The sequence below is a fragment of the Camponotus floridanus genome, unplaced genomic scaffold, assembly GCF_003227725.1.
Source record: "Camponotus floridanus strain SB8 unplaced genomic scaffold, Cflo_v7.5 scaffold76, whole genome shotgun sequence".
NCBI classification, from domain to species: Eukaryota; Metazoa; Arthropoda; class Insecta; order Hymenoptera; family Formicidae; genus Camponotus; species Camponotus floridanus.
The window spans coordinates 117,604-131,204 of NW_020229845.1; the positions used below are offsets into that span (position 1 = coordinate 117,604).

Genomic DNA, 13,601 nt, shown 5'->3' on the forward strand with positions numbered 1-13,601 from the left:
TAAATCTTGCGCTGCCACGACGAGGCGCGGTCTCGCGTTCCTAAGTTGCCTCTTCCTCCATCGCGGTATCCGTCGTAAAACGGCAGAGAATCGTCGGTAGTTAGTCCCTGTAAAATCCTTGTTGATTCCGCCGGGTCGCTGCAACTGCTTCCGTTGCGTACTCGACGCGCAAAATTGGCCTCCGCCGCGCGAAACGCGCTCTCGTCGTTCGCCAACATTGTTCTCCCTCGCCGAGCTCTCTGATTTACCGTTTCCACATCCACGAAGACGATGTTCTCGATCGCGCTCCCTCGTGTAAGGTATTCCGAAGTATTCCGAGCCATAAAGTGACTTGGGGCGGCGAAAAATTTTGCTGGCGAACAGAAGATGCAAATTCGGAGCACGACTCGAGAGTTCCTGGTTACTCGTAGAAACGATACCTTTTGTCATCGATCAGGAAGTCTCATTATTTCAAGCGTACACTTCCTAGTGTCTTTTTTTTTAACGATGTCTGTTAACGCTATTGTATTATGTATCGCGCGAATAGTTTACATGCCGAGAGACAAATCTCGTGTGCTATGTACATCATGATTCAGAAATCGTACGATTCCGTGACGAGAGATATCCCGATAGTGAGCCCGCTCCCAGGAGACACTATTGCAATATAAATCATGATTCGGAAAGTCTTGCGACTCGAGTCATAAAGCAACGCTCGATCGCGAATAGCTGACATACCAAGATGCAAATCCGGAGCAGAACCGAGGTCTCGATTTCTCATAGATCGCTCTCCCAACGTGACACTTGTGCGCTATAGATCATGATTCAGGAAGTCTCGCGACTCGGGGAAGATATTCTGGTAACGAGCCGTAAAGTAGCGCTCGACCGCAACAAGTTCGCCAGATGTGAAAGAGAATGCAAATTCGAAGCGAGGCACAAAAATCTCGTTAATTTCCGGTGGATCATTTCTTCGGTGCGATCCACTTTCGAGCGTCGTAGACGGGTGATTAGGAATCATCGGCTCGGTGAAAATGCTTCCATAATGAATCATAAAGCAACGTTTGACGGCGAGAATGCTGTCAATGACTCGAGGAAATGCAAATTCTAAACGGATGCTCGTACTTTTCGACTTTCCTACCGCCTACTGCCATCATAGATGATTGGAATTTTGCTACTCGAGAATCGTGACATCTCTAATAAGCGGCCAACAGAGTTTGCAGTTGATTCATATCTCAATGGCGCTTGATATGTAAATGTTCGGTAAATATTGTCTATAGCTATTATGAAATTCCATAGAAAAATTCGCCTCTTTATTTTCCTCTTACGTGAGAAATATTAAAAGCCGAAGCACACGTTTTAATTCTTTTTATTAATAAAATATATTTCAATTATAATTATCTAGAAACTAAATATGAAATTATTTAAAGCGAATGATATACGTATGTAAACAAATATATATTTAATTTTTCGAGGAGAGAGCAAAATTTTGTTCACGTGTCAAGCGATGCTACATTAGTTTGATAGTAATTAGGAAAGTAGCCAGAAAATACTCTCTGTTAGAGCCGTGGCGTTAATCTAATCCCGAGTCAACTCTCATTCCTGAGAGTTAGAACTGTGTCATTCACGGCGCTTCAACTCCTTAAAGACGTAACGGATTACTATCGAAGCGTGTATTTCGACGTCCGTTCCGGATAATCGCGTGTCTTCGTCTCCGACTTGCTTATGGCGACGAAATACCTAAACGGCGGTACACAAACGGCCTCTCTGCGCGAGTAACACGGGAGAAGTACGCAGCTAATAGAGTTTCTCGAAGTGTATCGTCACGCGAGCTCTAACAAGCTTGAATTTCGGTTTAAATTTGTTCGTCGAAACGCGAAAGTAAACAAAACGATAGCACAACACGCGTACATGGCCCGCACGTGTCACCGGCGGCGCTTCCCCTCAATGACAATCCTCGTGTACGTTCCGAGAGGAATCTCCGAGGCTCTCTTTTTTCGCGCATCGCGTGCACGAACAGGACCAAGGTACGAGATAGTACGAGATGTCGCGCGCGTTTTTCTCTCACACCTCGCTGAAATTTATTCCGATTATAAATTCCGGCGCACGCGCTCTTCGTATTCCACGCCTTTGCGAAGCCGCTGCAACGGATAAGTGCATCGCGGTGCGTACGTACGTATATCTCTACGTATATCCGTCTCGTCCGAGAGAAACCGGTTTCCCGTACGTTTTAATTTCACGCCGACATCGGCGCAATTCAGTTTACACGGATACTCCCAGTTTCCTAACGCGTGCGTTCTCTCTCTCTTGCGAGATTAACGCACGACCGCGCGCGTTTTCGTATCCTCGCAGCGGACAAAGTATACTGCCATACGTGTCGCATGAAATCCCCGAAGATCGGGGGCTTTTACTACGGCAATCTTTTTCATACTCGACTGTCTCGACGCATCATCGATTCGCAATTATCTCCAAGCCGAGATCGAAATGTAAATAATTATCAGGTGATGTACAAATCGTGATCCCTGCCCGTTATTTCGAAATATATCGCCTTCATTTCGATGATTCATATATACCGATACACGACCTGTCACATTAATAAGGACAAAATGAATTTTTAAATAAAATATAAATAATATATTTTATTAATATATTTTATATATTGTTTCCACTTATCGAGATTAGGTAATAATCGCGAAAAAACCAAGTGCAACAAGTTATTTATTTTAAAGTATTTTGCCTTTACTTCGGTCGCGCATGTAAGGAGTCTATACGTATATAAATATATACGTGTATAATATTGTAGATCTTTTGTAAATTTAGTCTTTTTCCAAAGAGATTAAGCTTTTTATAAAAATCCGGCCAGATTCAATGCTTCGCGTGTGAATTGACTTTTTATAAAAAAGCTGATTTTATAATGAACCTCTGCGACATATACATGAGGATTATTTATTTTGATAGAATGTCAAGGTCGGTCGTTTACTATCTCGATAGAGATATATACGAGGAATTATGGCTTCGTTATTCGAAGTGTTATTCCTGTCTCTATGTTCATTCATAGATTGCGTTGCGCGAAATCGTTTATTTTATAAACAATTAAAATACCGGCAATTGTCCGTCAGATCAGACGCGGTAATGATCGTGACAGAGTATGATACGAGAAACTATTGACTTTGTCCAAGAATGTCATTTCTATTTTAATCACTCACAGATTGCGCGTTCGGAGTTACATGTCGTGATATACGAGAAAAATAAGCTTTTTATGGTATGAAAATGGTTGATAATTATATATTTTCATGTACGTCTCATCAGTGATCGGTCATTATCGCGATACATCATGTTTCCATTGATAATTTTATTCAAACTGTTCGTTTTTCTATCCATTTCCACAAATTGCATTTTAAACGTTTTTATAATTACAATTGCACGCGCGTTATCATTAACGTCACAATAATTGTTAAGAATAATTATTTAGCGTGATTTGTCAATTTGCTTAAGAATATTTTTAAACAATCGATTTTTTCGATTCTACGAAATTTTTTATTAATTTTCGCTCACAGTGACTCGAAATCAAGTGCTCGAATTATTTAAACGATAGGATTTTTAATAATGATAAGCCTCATCTCGATCGATTAATGACGTTATAATTTCACTACTTTTTTCACTCATCGACACACTATTAAAGAAGAACAGTCCATCGATATATTCTGGTTCACCACCGGTTGATCCAAGGAAGCACGATGATCCATGGTGAAATCGGCAGCAAAAGTAGATCGTATATTTGATTGCGATCAAGACACGTTATCGATGAAAAAAATTGTCGATTAAGAAATTGTCACTCGATCTGTCAAAAAGTCCAAATCTCGGATGTGACATTTGCGAAGATGCGCTACTAGTCTCAACACACATAATTAACACAATTTTTTAACGTTTATAAGAATGTCATATTAAAATATGTGTTGCCTTCAAATCATAATAATATTTTTCCATCCCAGAGCATCACTTTCGAGACACTTTGATATGTTCGATTGTATTCGATTTCTTTTTTCGATAAAGTCCTCGATATTGAAAAACTACCGCTTTGTTGACGAAGTGACGGGCTCCAAATCTGAATCATTTCTTTGATCCTCCTCGCGAGAGCAGGTCTTTTCTTTCTTCTCGACGACCTCCTTCATGCCTTCCGTCCTTTTCGATGTAGCGAATGTGTCCGACGGAGGATTATCATTGAGATTTACATGTTACTACGCAGGTACCTCACTTGACGCCGATATCTCGATCTTCCGACCTTTGACGTCGTTTGCACCACTTGCACTATCGTACGATACACTTTCGATGCACTGTTCGCCGTTTCTGCTCTCATGTTTTCGTCCTTGACGGTTTTTTGATGTCACAATATAACACGCAATTGTATATTTTATAACCGTAAGATTATTTTAAAGCATTTTAGACAGAAGCCTTTTATTTGATTAAATTGAGATTAATATCCAATTGACACTCGTATTTTATTTTATCAAGGTTTATCACCGCGTTCGCATGTATAGAGAATTTTTCATCTTTAGATATAATTGAAAATATAATCATTATATAATATATTTATAGCAGCGACAATTTAAAAGATCCATACTCGCGTTAGCTTTTGAGAAGATATTTTTCGATACGGACTTGGTCAGATTGCCGCGAACTGTCGGATGCCAAAGCATTCGGAGCATCTATTCACAGAAGATGTCATGAAAATAATGATCGTCTCTAACGGTCGCTGTCACATCTGGAGGTAATCCAAGTGTCAAAATCGCGCTTTCGTCACGGCCGTTCGTCTCGTTACGGAACGCAGCTGATCGTCGCGCGCGTAACGTCAACCGCGTGTCTCTCAGGTAAGCGTCCAAAGTACGATACGTCAAGTCCCAGTATCGTCGTCACGTGGTGCGCGATCGCGACGTATCGTAGATTCGCGTCCGATCCGACGTCTCCCCTCGACGTAGGGCTGTTTCACGCGGCTCGCGCACGCACAAACGTACGTCGAGTGTGTACATGCGTGTGTCTGTGTCTACGTCGAATAAATTCGACTGTCAACTCACCTGCAGTATGTATCCTCGCGTATAATCCTCGTGGGTCCAACCGAAGGCAGCTAGGATACGTGTCACTTGCGCGGGGGGCAACTGGTTGAACAACTGATCGAGCAAGATCTTAAGGCGTATCGGCAGTGCGCGCGAGCCGTAGAGTACGAGGGATGCGACGTCAAACGCGGCCGTCGGCTCGACAGTCTCTGAAGCCGGTGGCCTCTCCTCCTTCTCCGCGACTTCGCCACCACCACCGGCACAACCACCTCCACTAGCACCGCCGCCGTTACGGTCCCCACCAGGAGCACCGCTGCCACCACTACCACTGTCACTGCCTATCCCTCCTCCTGTGCTACCATCCGCGAGTATCGTCGTCGTCGTCGTCGTCGGCGGCGGCGTCGCCGTCGTCTCCGTCGTCGTCGTTGTCGTCGTCGTCGTCGTCGTCGTCGTCGTCGTCGTCGATGATGCCGGGTGCTTTACCCTCCCTACGACGCTTTTATCCTCCCTACCAGCGGATCGAGGGCCGGAGACGACATCCCCACCACCAGCACCGCCACCGAGCCGCTGTTGTTGCTGTTGAGCCTGCTGCTGCTGCTGCTGTTGGTGGTGAATGCTTGACAGTCGCGCCAGCGCTGAAATACAGGTAAGTGGAAAAGAGAGAGGTCAGAAAGGATTCTCTGATAGCGTGCACACGCGCGTGCGAGCGCGTGTGTCGGTGGTGAACGTGGACAAACGTCCTCTGTCCCCACTCTACCTTGTTCCCCCTCGCGCGCCCCACCAGGCTCCTAAGCTCCGGGTACTCCCACCCCCGCACACGCACAAACACACGTACACGCAAACACATCTTTCTCCGTCGCGTCTCTCCCTTTCCGGTCGACTATATCGTTCGATTTCTCTCTTTCTCTGTCGCCCGGTCGTCCCCTCGAGCGGACTCGCATGTCCCTCTTCCCCCGTTACTCTGTCCTTCTCTCTCTTTCTCTCTCTCCGATTCTGTCTCCGGCATCGTCGAGGCAACCTAGGGTCGCCGTGGCACCGAAGGTACTTACTTACCCCTACCCGTCCTCGCGACCGGACCTATCGTCCCCACTCTCGATCGACCCTACTACTAGCACTCTGCCGGCGTCATTCCTACTACTACCACTATCATCGTAATACTACTACCATTGCCGGCGCCGTCGCCGTCAGTCCGATACCACCACTAGAGCCGTGCCACTACTATGTATGCCGAGTATGTGAGGACGACTACGACGAGAGTCGCGCGGCTTATCCCCTCCATCCGGATTTTCTCATGAGACTCCGGCATCCATCAACCTGCTGCTGCCGCCGCCGTCGTAACGTCTCGACTCGTACGAGGACCATCCGCACGCTACCGTCGCAGAACGGCAAGGAGAGAACAATATTATTCGAAGGTACCCTCCTCTCGCACCGCGCAATTTCAATCGCTTAATTCCGCTGCGATCCTAGTGCGCTTCAGGATGTATATAAGGTAGTTTTCCCCCGAATTTCATAAAAAGGCGAAGAGCTGTATCGGTTACATCGGCTGATACTTTTTTCTTGTCATTAGCAAAATAATGAAGACAGAGGAAAGAATTTTTGCAGTTTTAAATCCATTTAGATGATTTGTATTTCGCGACAGAATTCCATGTCTTAGGATATATACGAAAAATATCTAATTACATGTGAAACATATTAAATGGAAGCTTGAATTTTTTCGCAAATTATTTAGTGAAATTTAGTTTCTGATACGAATATCATTGAAAGTAATACGATTTATATAGACGAGATAATAGGATTTCGTCATATAATGTTTACAGTGTATGTCTTTGTACAGATTTCAATTTTGATTCAATGTTTGACTTGTATGACAGTGAGATCAAAGCAAGGCACAACACACTTCTGAATATTATAGTATATATACAAATGTATATGTAATATAATACTACCTGTTCAAAATGTAATATAGATTACTTTGTGCAATGTTCAAATCATTCGATTCGAATTGGACTTTTGAGAAAAAAAATTAATATTATGAAGGAATTAGACAGTCATAAATGATCTTAATCTCGAATAAATTTAACTCGACTTATAAACTAATGTTATGTAACACAATTTTATCTTATTATTACTTATATCGAATAACACAGAATACGCGTATTAAATGCACAAATAAAAGAATATGCATATATTAAATGCAATTCGGGGGTTCGATTTTTTCAAAACAATAGAATATATTATCAATTCCATCGATTTCAACAAAATCATTATAACGCGATTATTTATCGGTGATCCGATTCTATTGGATCACGATTCCTTGCTGCGGTATCATTATCGAAAGAACGCGCGCGTGAGAGCAATCGTGATGTATATAGGATGCATTTTATATTAACTCTTTCTATCCCCTTTCACCCCCACCCTCTTGCCTTTAAATTAATAATCGTAGGCCACGTTACGAACGTGGCGCGAGATCGGGCGTGCGATAAATCGCGTATAATAAGTCTCGGATAAACGTATGACAAATCGACGTCGTATCGTATCGTCAGGAAATCGATAAGGTCGGAGATTTATTGTTACCTTGAGTGCGCAGCGTTCCCTAATGAAGCAAAAGCGGATCATCGCCTCCGCGTGCCCCGATATCGCGCGTTATTATAATAATCACGGTCGGGAATCGCGTTTAAAGAAAAAAAAAAAAAAAGAAAATCATCGACGCTTTCTTGGACGTCGACGAAGTTGTGTGCGCATCGCACGCTCCGTTGTGTGGATGGAAACACCCATCCACGGAGACCGCGCGGACGCTTTCCCTCTAGACCACGTCACGCTTTTCGCACCTGACGATTACTATCTCGGGACACGAAAGTTTATGGACCTCCTTACAGTCCCGCGGACTTAGCGCAGATCGTATCGCGAATCGCGTACAACGCGGTGTTTCGCACACGACGAAAATGTTAATCGTGTGTTAATACACCTTTCTTATCTATCTCCCTCCGTCGACCTGAGTCCGGCACTTGCCAATCGAAAGTGACGGTCAAGGAACTCGTCGCGAAATAAACGAACGATCGGAGATGAAGTGACGCAATTATTTTTTTCAAAGAGGATATTGCGATTGTTTGTTCTCTCTCAAGTCGGAATCGTAATGTTAACAGGTTGTATTAATGTAATAAAATCTACTTATTTTTAGGTTTGTGATTTAATTTGATCGATTAAAAAATCAATCTTTTCGTTATGAAAATTTAATAATCAACTATTTTCACGACTTATTAATTTTCAACCTTACGCTAATAATAACTCTAAATTCAAATTCTAGAAATAAAAAGATTGTCTTAAAATAAATAGAAGCTATATATACTATATTAATTTGTCTTATTACAAGTTTTATGATTCGGAAATATTCGAAGAGGAATTTGAAAGAGACAACTAAGATATTATATATAATTTCGCATTGTCGTGTTAATTGGAAAATCGGCCGGATCCATTACGTCATTGCTTTTTGTGCAACCGATAAGATTAAGGGAGCGTCGATCTTTACTCGTGAATGTCGTTATAGATGCCATATCGAGGGGAGACTCCCGACCGTCCTCGCGAGCGGTTTCAGCCCTCGCGGCAGGACTCAGCGTGGGATCAATAAAAATCACGGAGTCATCGCGATTGGGCGCCACTTGTCATTAATGACTATCCGATTTTTCGATTTAATTAAATGGCAATGACGATCTTGCCATCTAAATGTCGACCCCGTCTCGCGATTCAGGCACGCCACGACACATTTTGAATTAAAAATTGTGACATTACATAACGATAAAAAGACTGCACAAACAATCTTCTCACCGCTCCAAATATACATTGAAAATCGCTCACGTTCCGCTTTAAATAAAATCATTAATTAAAAACAGATCCGCGGTATAATCGATAATCCCTATTTTGCGCGCACAAGATACCGCAGGAACACACCGCTGCTGATTATAAACATACATAACCGCGCGGAGAAAATACGCGGCCGAGAATGTTGAATATAAAAACAAATCGCGTCAGTCGGTGGCGTACGAAATCGCATTTCCCGCGGCAGTGATAAACAAAATAGAATTATCTACGGACCGTCGCTATTTACCCGATCCTTGTTTTATTTCCCCTGACAGGCGCGCGTTGTTTTTTTGCGTAATACCCCGCGCACGCGGTCGAAGCCAGAGAAAATCAACGGGTGCATGTGTGTCTGCGTGTTTATGTGGATGCGCGGGTGTGTCAACGAATTTTTCCGCGAGCATGTCCACATATCGAGGGGACGGTAATCCGATATCCCAAACGACATCCCCGCGTGCGCTTGATTTGCGCGATATAAATGAAAATTAAACGAATCGCTCCGCGTTCGCTTTTGTTCGCGCTTAAATTAACGAGCCCGAAATATTTGCATCTTCACGATCATCGTATATCATGTCGACCCGCGTTTTATTTCGTTAATGATATGAAACAAATTTTTTTTTGAAAGCGATTTTTTTCTTTAAAAAACTCAAATGATTAAAAAGAAGTTATGTATTGTATATAACAGATATTGTTACAATAATATATTGTACAATAGATATTTTAATTATATATATATAATATATTATGTAATTTTATAATTAATGTATTTAATTATTATATATATTAAAATTAATTATATTGTTATATATATTATAATTATATATGGTATATAACACATGTTGCTATAATATACATATATTATATATAATTAGAAAACTATTAATTTTTCAATTTTTTTCTGGTTTCATTAATGTGTTTCGAAATGAGAAAGAGATTGTGTGTATTTTCTATAAATTCCTGTGTGACTCGAATGAGAATGCGTCCTTTCGATTCTGATTCAAATAATAGAGCGGAAAAAAGTGTGCGAATCAAGAAAAATGGCTCACGCAGGGTGCTTTAATCCTATCTCCGGAAGCGGTGCAAAGTCGAGGAATTATCCGTCGTTATTTACGTTTTCCGTCTCTTTTTTCCGTGCGTTATACTTTCATTTTTTCGTGGCATTCTCAGAAAATTTCAAACATTATCGATTGTAACAATTTATCAGACACTAGTTCGATTAAGAAGACGAATAACGCAATCAAATCAATTACGCTTAACGACAGAATTGTTCTTTCCGCGCGATGGATACCAATATCGTGATCGTTGAGATACGCTCGCTCTTGAGTAAAATCTCTTCTCAGACAAACACGATTACACCGTCGATATGAATGCCTGCGGTATTTTCGCTGGCTACTCGATGCTCCCGGCAGATACCCTTCGACATTTTCGCGAGCGGAAAGCCCACATTGCCGCAAGTCTATCGACAGTTTTTTGTTTTCGTTTTTTTTTTTTAACGAATGTACATCCCGCGGTGTTTGCGGGGGCGGCTTTCGACCCTTTTCGAAAACTCGAAAGCCTGACGGCCCGGTCGATCCCGAGTGCGCTCGGCCACGGAATGGAGATTCGAGAGTTTGTACGTGTATGTATGTGTGTATATATACATGTATATGTATATATATGTATATACATATGTATATAACTGCACGAGAGGACGCCCATCGTGGGATGTAATATCAATACGCCGCGGAAGCTGGATAGTCGCGTCTGATTTTCCGAGCGCATCGGCACGTGGATAATGTTTTAATGGAGTTTGCGGAGTGCGAGGAGAGCAGGAGACACAGAGAGAGACAGAGAGAGACAGAGATACTTGGCCAGGGTTGAGGCCAAGGGTGAAGTCGGCACACGGTTTACATACCATTTACTCGCGCCCTGTAACCTCGCCGAACGCTTGTTTACAGTGCTATACAAACGGCATTGCCAGATTGCGATGCCGATCCCATCACAAACTCCTATCGTCGCGAGTATTAAATAATTTTCGAGGTCTTTCCTAAAAATTCAATTATTCGAAAGAATAATTTTTCCATTTATCAAAATTAAAAATAATAACAATTATGAAATGATAACATTGGCGAGTAAGAGCTAATTGTGGTAGATGCGGCATAGGAAAGAAGAGAAAACATGTTTTTTCTTTTATTAATTGATGTTTTTTAAAATTCTTTAATTTTTCTTCCATTTACGTTATCATTTTTTTCATCTATTTTAAATAATTTTAATTAAATAATTTTTAATAGTTTTAACTTGAACCATTCGTGGAGCACTTTTAAATAAAAATCATTTATCAATAGTTTGCTTAAAGACAATGAAAGATAATTTTATTTTGATTAATTATCTTTTTGAAAATGACAAATTTGATTATAAACTGCATTAACATTTGTTACATACCAAAGCTAATATCACTTTTTTAACAAATATTTTTGCAGAGAAAATTATTTCGTCAGATATCTACGTACATAAAAGTATTTACCGCTCAATGATATATGGTAAATAAATGCTTTATCGTAAAATGTAATTGTAATTTTTAATTGCGGTCATTTTTCCTATGAAGATTAATTAGAAACGATTTCGTATGGTTCTCATTAATTAGTAGAAAGTTGTACGCGAAATTCACACCTATGATGATAAGATAATAAAACGGTACATTTTCATACATGCACTTTTAAATAAACAATTGTAACGACGCTAATGTATAATTATTTGAATATTTTTCGGAAGCCTAGAATTGATGAGATACAACAAGTGATTCGCGACTAGAAATTGCATTCAATTTAGAGACCGGCGTTCAAATCTGCGCCAACGCTATTGTGATTTATGTGTGTGTGGCCGCGTTTATAATGACACTTTCAATCCGACGCCGGTCGTCCATTGGCGGCGGGCGGTTGCGATTATACCGTCCGCGCAAAGTAAGCAAGAAGTCACTTATTACGTTGTTAGACAAATTACACGGATGGAGTTTGCGTAATCCCCGCACCGCGGACTTCCTTCGGCGACTCGAAACCTCTCCTTTGTCTTATCTACCTTCTCTCTATCCTTGCCTATACCTTTCCGAGTATCAGCAAATTCTGGGCACGCAAAGGAGAAGAATAAAAAATAGATGCAATGTTTCGAGCAATCTGATTGAAACCCTGTCTCGGTTTTTTTTTAACCATAAGAGAGGGCCTGGTGGATTATCTGTGTCAAAAATTAATAATAAATCTAATACATTTCGAGATTCATGAATTTGACATCGCACAAAATACTTTTAGCCTTCAAATATAAAATTAATTTATGAGCTGAAATAAAAATTTGCTCTACAGAATTAAAATTTTCACATTCATGAATTTTATCGTATAATTAAAATTGTGATTTATTTCATTAGTCATAAAAAAGTTAGTTCGATGTAAAATAATATTTACACACGAAATTTTGAGATTAAATTATTATATATCTACAGAGCAAATTTTTACTTTAATTCACAAAAATTATTAATTCTACAATATTCTACAATAAAAATTTGCTCTACAGAATTAAAATTATCACATATTACAGTCATTAATTCTATATTCTACAAATCTTCTATAAATTATATATTCTACAGGGCAAATTTTTACTTTAACTCACAAAAATTATTAATTTTATATTTTACAAGGCTTAAAAGGTTGAAAGTTGCACAATGTCAAATTCATGAATCACGAAATGTATTAGATTTATTTATTTATTTATTTTTAACGTAACAGATACGTCCAGTTAGAAAAATTTTGCGTATTTATTTATAAAAAAAAATTAACGCCCCAAACCTTTTTTGACGATCTGTTCGTGAAGTCTAGAATTCGAAGTCTAGATTCAACTGACCTACCTATTGAAGACGAATAATCGAATATCGAGTCTCGAATCTCGCTTACGCATCGATGGTCTCAAATTGCCTTTTCGTCCTCGCGTGAGACTTTATGTCTTCTGCCATGGCATTTCGCAATGCCACGCTGGAACAAGACGGTTATTACGTAAAAGTTGGCTCATAGTCAGCCCTGACACGATCCTCGCGCTGAGGAGATCGATCGTGCTACCCGATCGCTTTACGGAAAGTTAACCAATACCAGCATGCCGGAGGAACCCCCACGAAGGACGAATAGGCGGTCACCGTGTCCCGCGCAATCGCTCGCACGAACGTGTGTAAAAGACACCGGTGCACGACAAGAGTTGAGCGACCATTATCCTGAGACAGATAAGATCTACCAGGTGTCCGGTAAAAAGGACGTTGCTATCTTCTGCGATGTGTTTTGATCGTGATGTGATGATAAATCAATGTTGCGTGATTCCAGCCAATGTGATTGCTCTTATATCTCTTTAATTTACTTTATTCAGATTATACAAAACAAAATGCACACACACACACACACATTCTGTTATGCAAATATATTGCCTGTGTTAAATACCGAGTGTGCGACTCATGAGCGATGAAAGTAAATTAAATGGTGAATAAAGCATTGATAATTATGATTCTGATGCAACATATCTTGAAAGAATTAACGCTTCAGTATTATCACATATTTTTAAATACTATACTCGCACCTGCTGTTTCTTAACATTGTTCGAGGTATGTTGCGACAAGGCAGTCGTTGGGAAACGAAGAAAAGAAGCCGCTAATTATCAAAACTATCATTTGTTACCGAACGTAGGGCGGTCGCATTCTCGGCATGGGGTATTTGATGG

General features: G+C 40.7%; 1 protein-coding gene across 3 annotated transcripts in view; it reads right to left on the minus strand.

The window, feature by feature from the left end:
* LOC105252294 overlaps window positions 1-13,601 on the minus strand; it is a 250,072-nt gene that overhangs the window by 14,750 nt on the left and 221,721 nt on the right. For all 3 annotated transcript variants that reach the window (XM_025414081.1, XM_025414080.1, XM_025414082.1), the window contains one exon: window positions 5,046-5,659. In XM_025414081.1, the coding sequence (XP_025269866.1) occupies window positions 5,046-5,659 (614 nt within the window). The remainder of the gene's footprint in view (window positions 1-5,045; window positions 5,660-13,601) is intronic.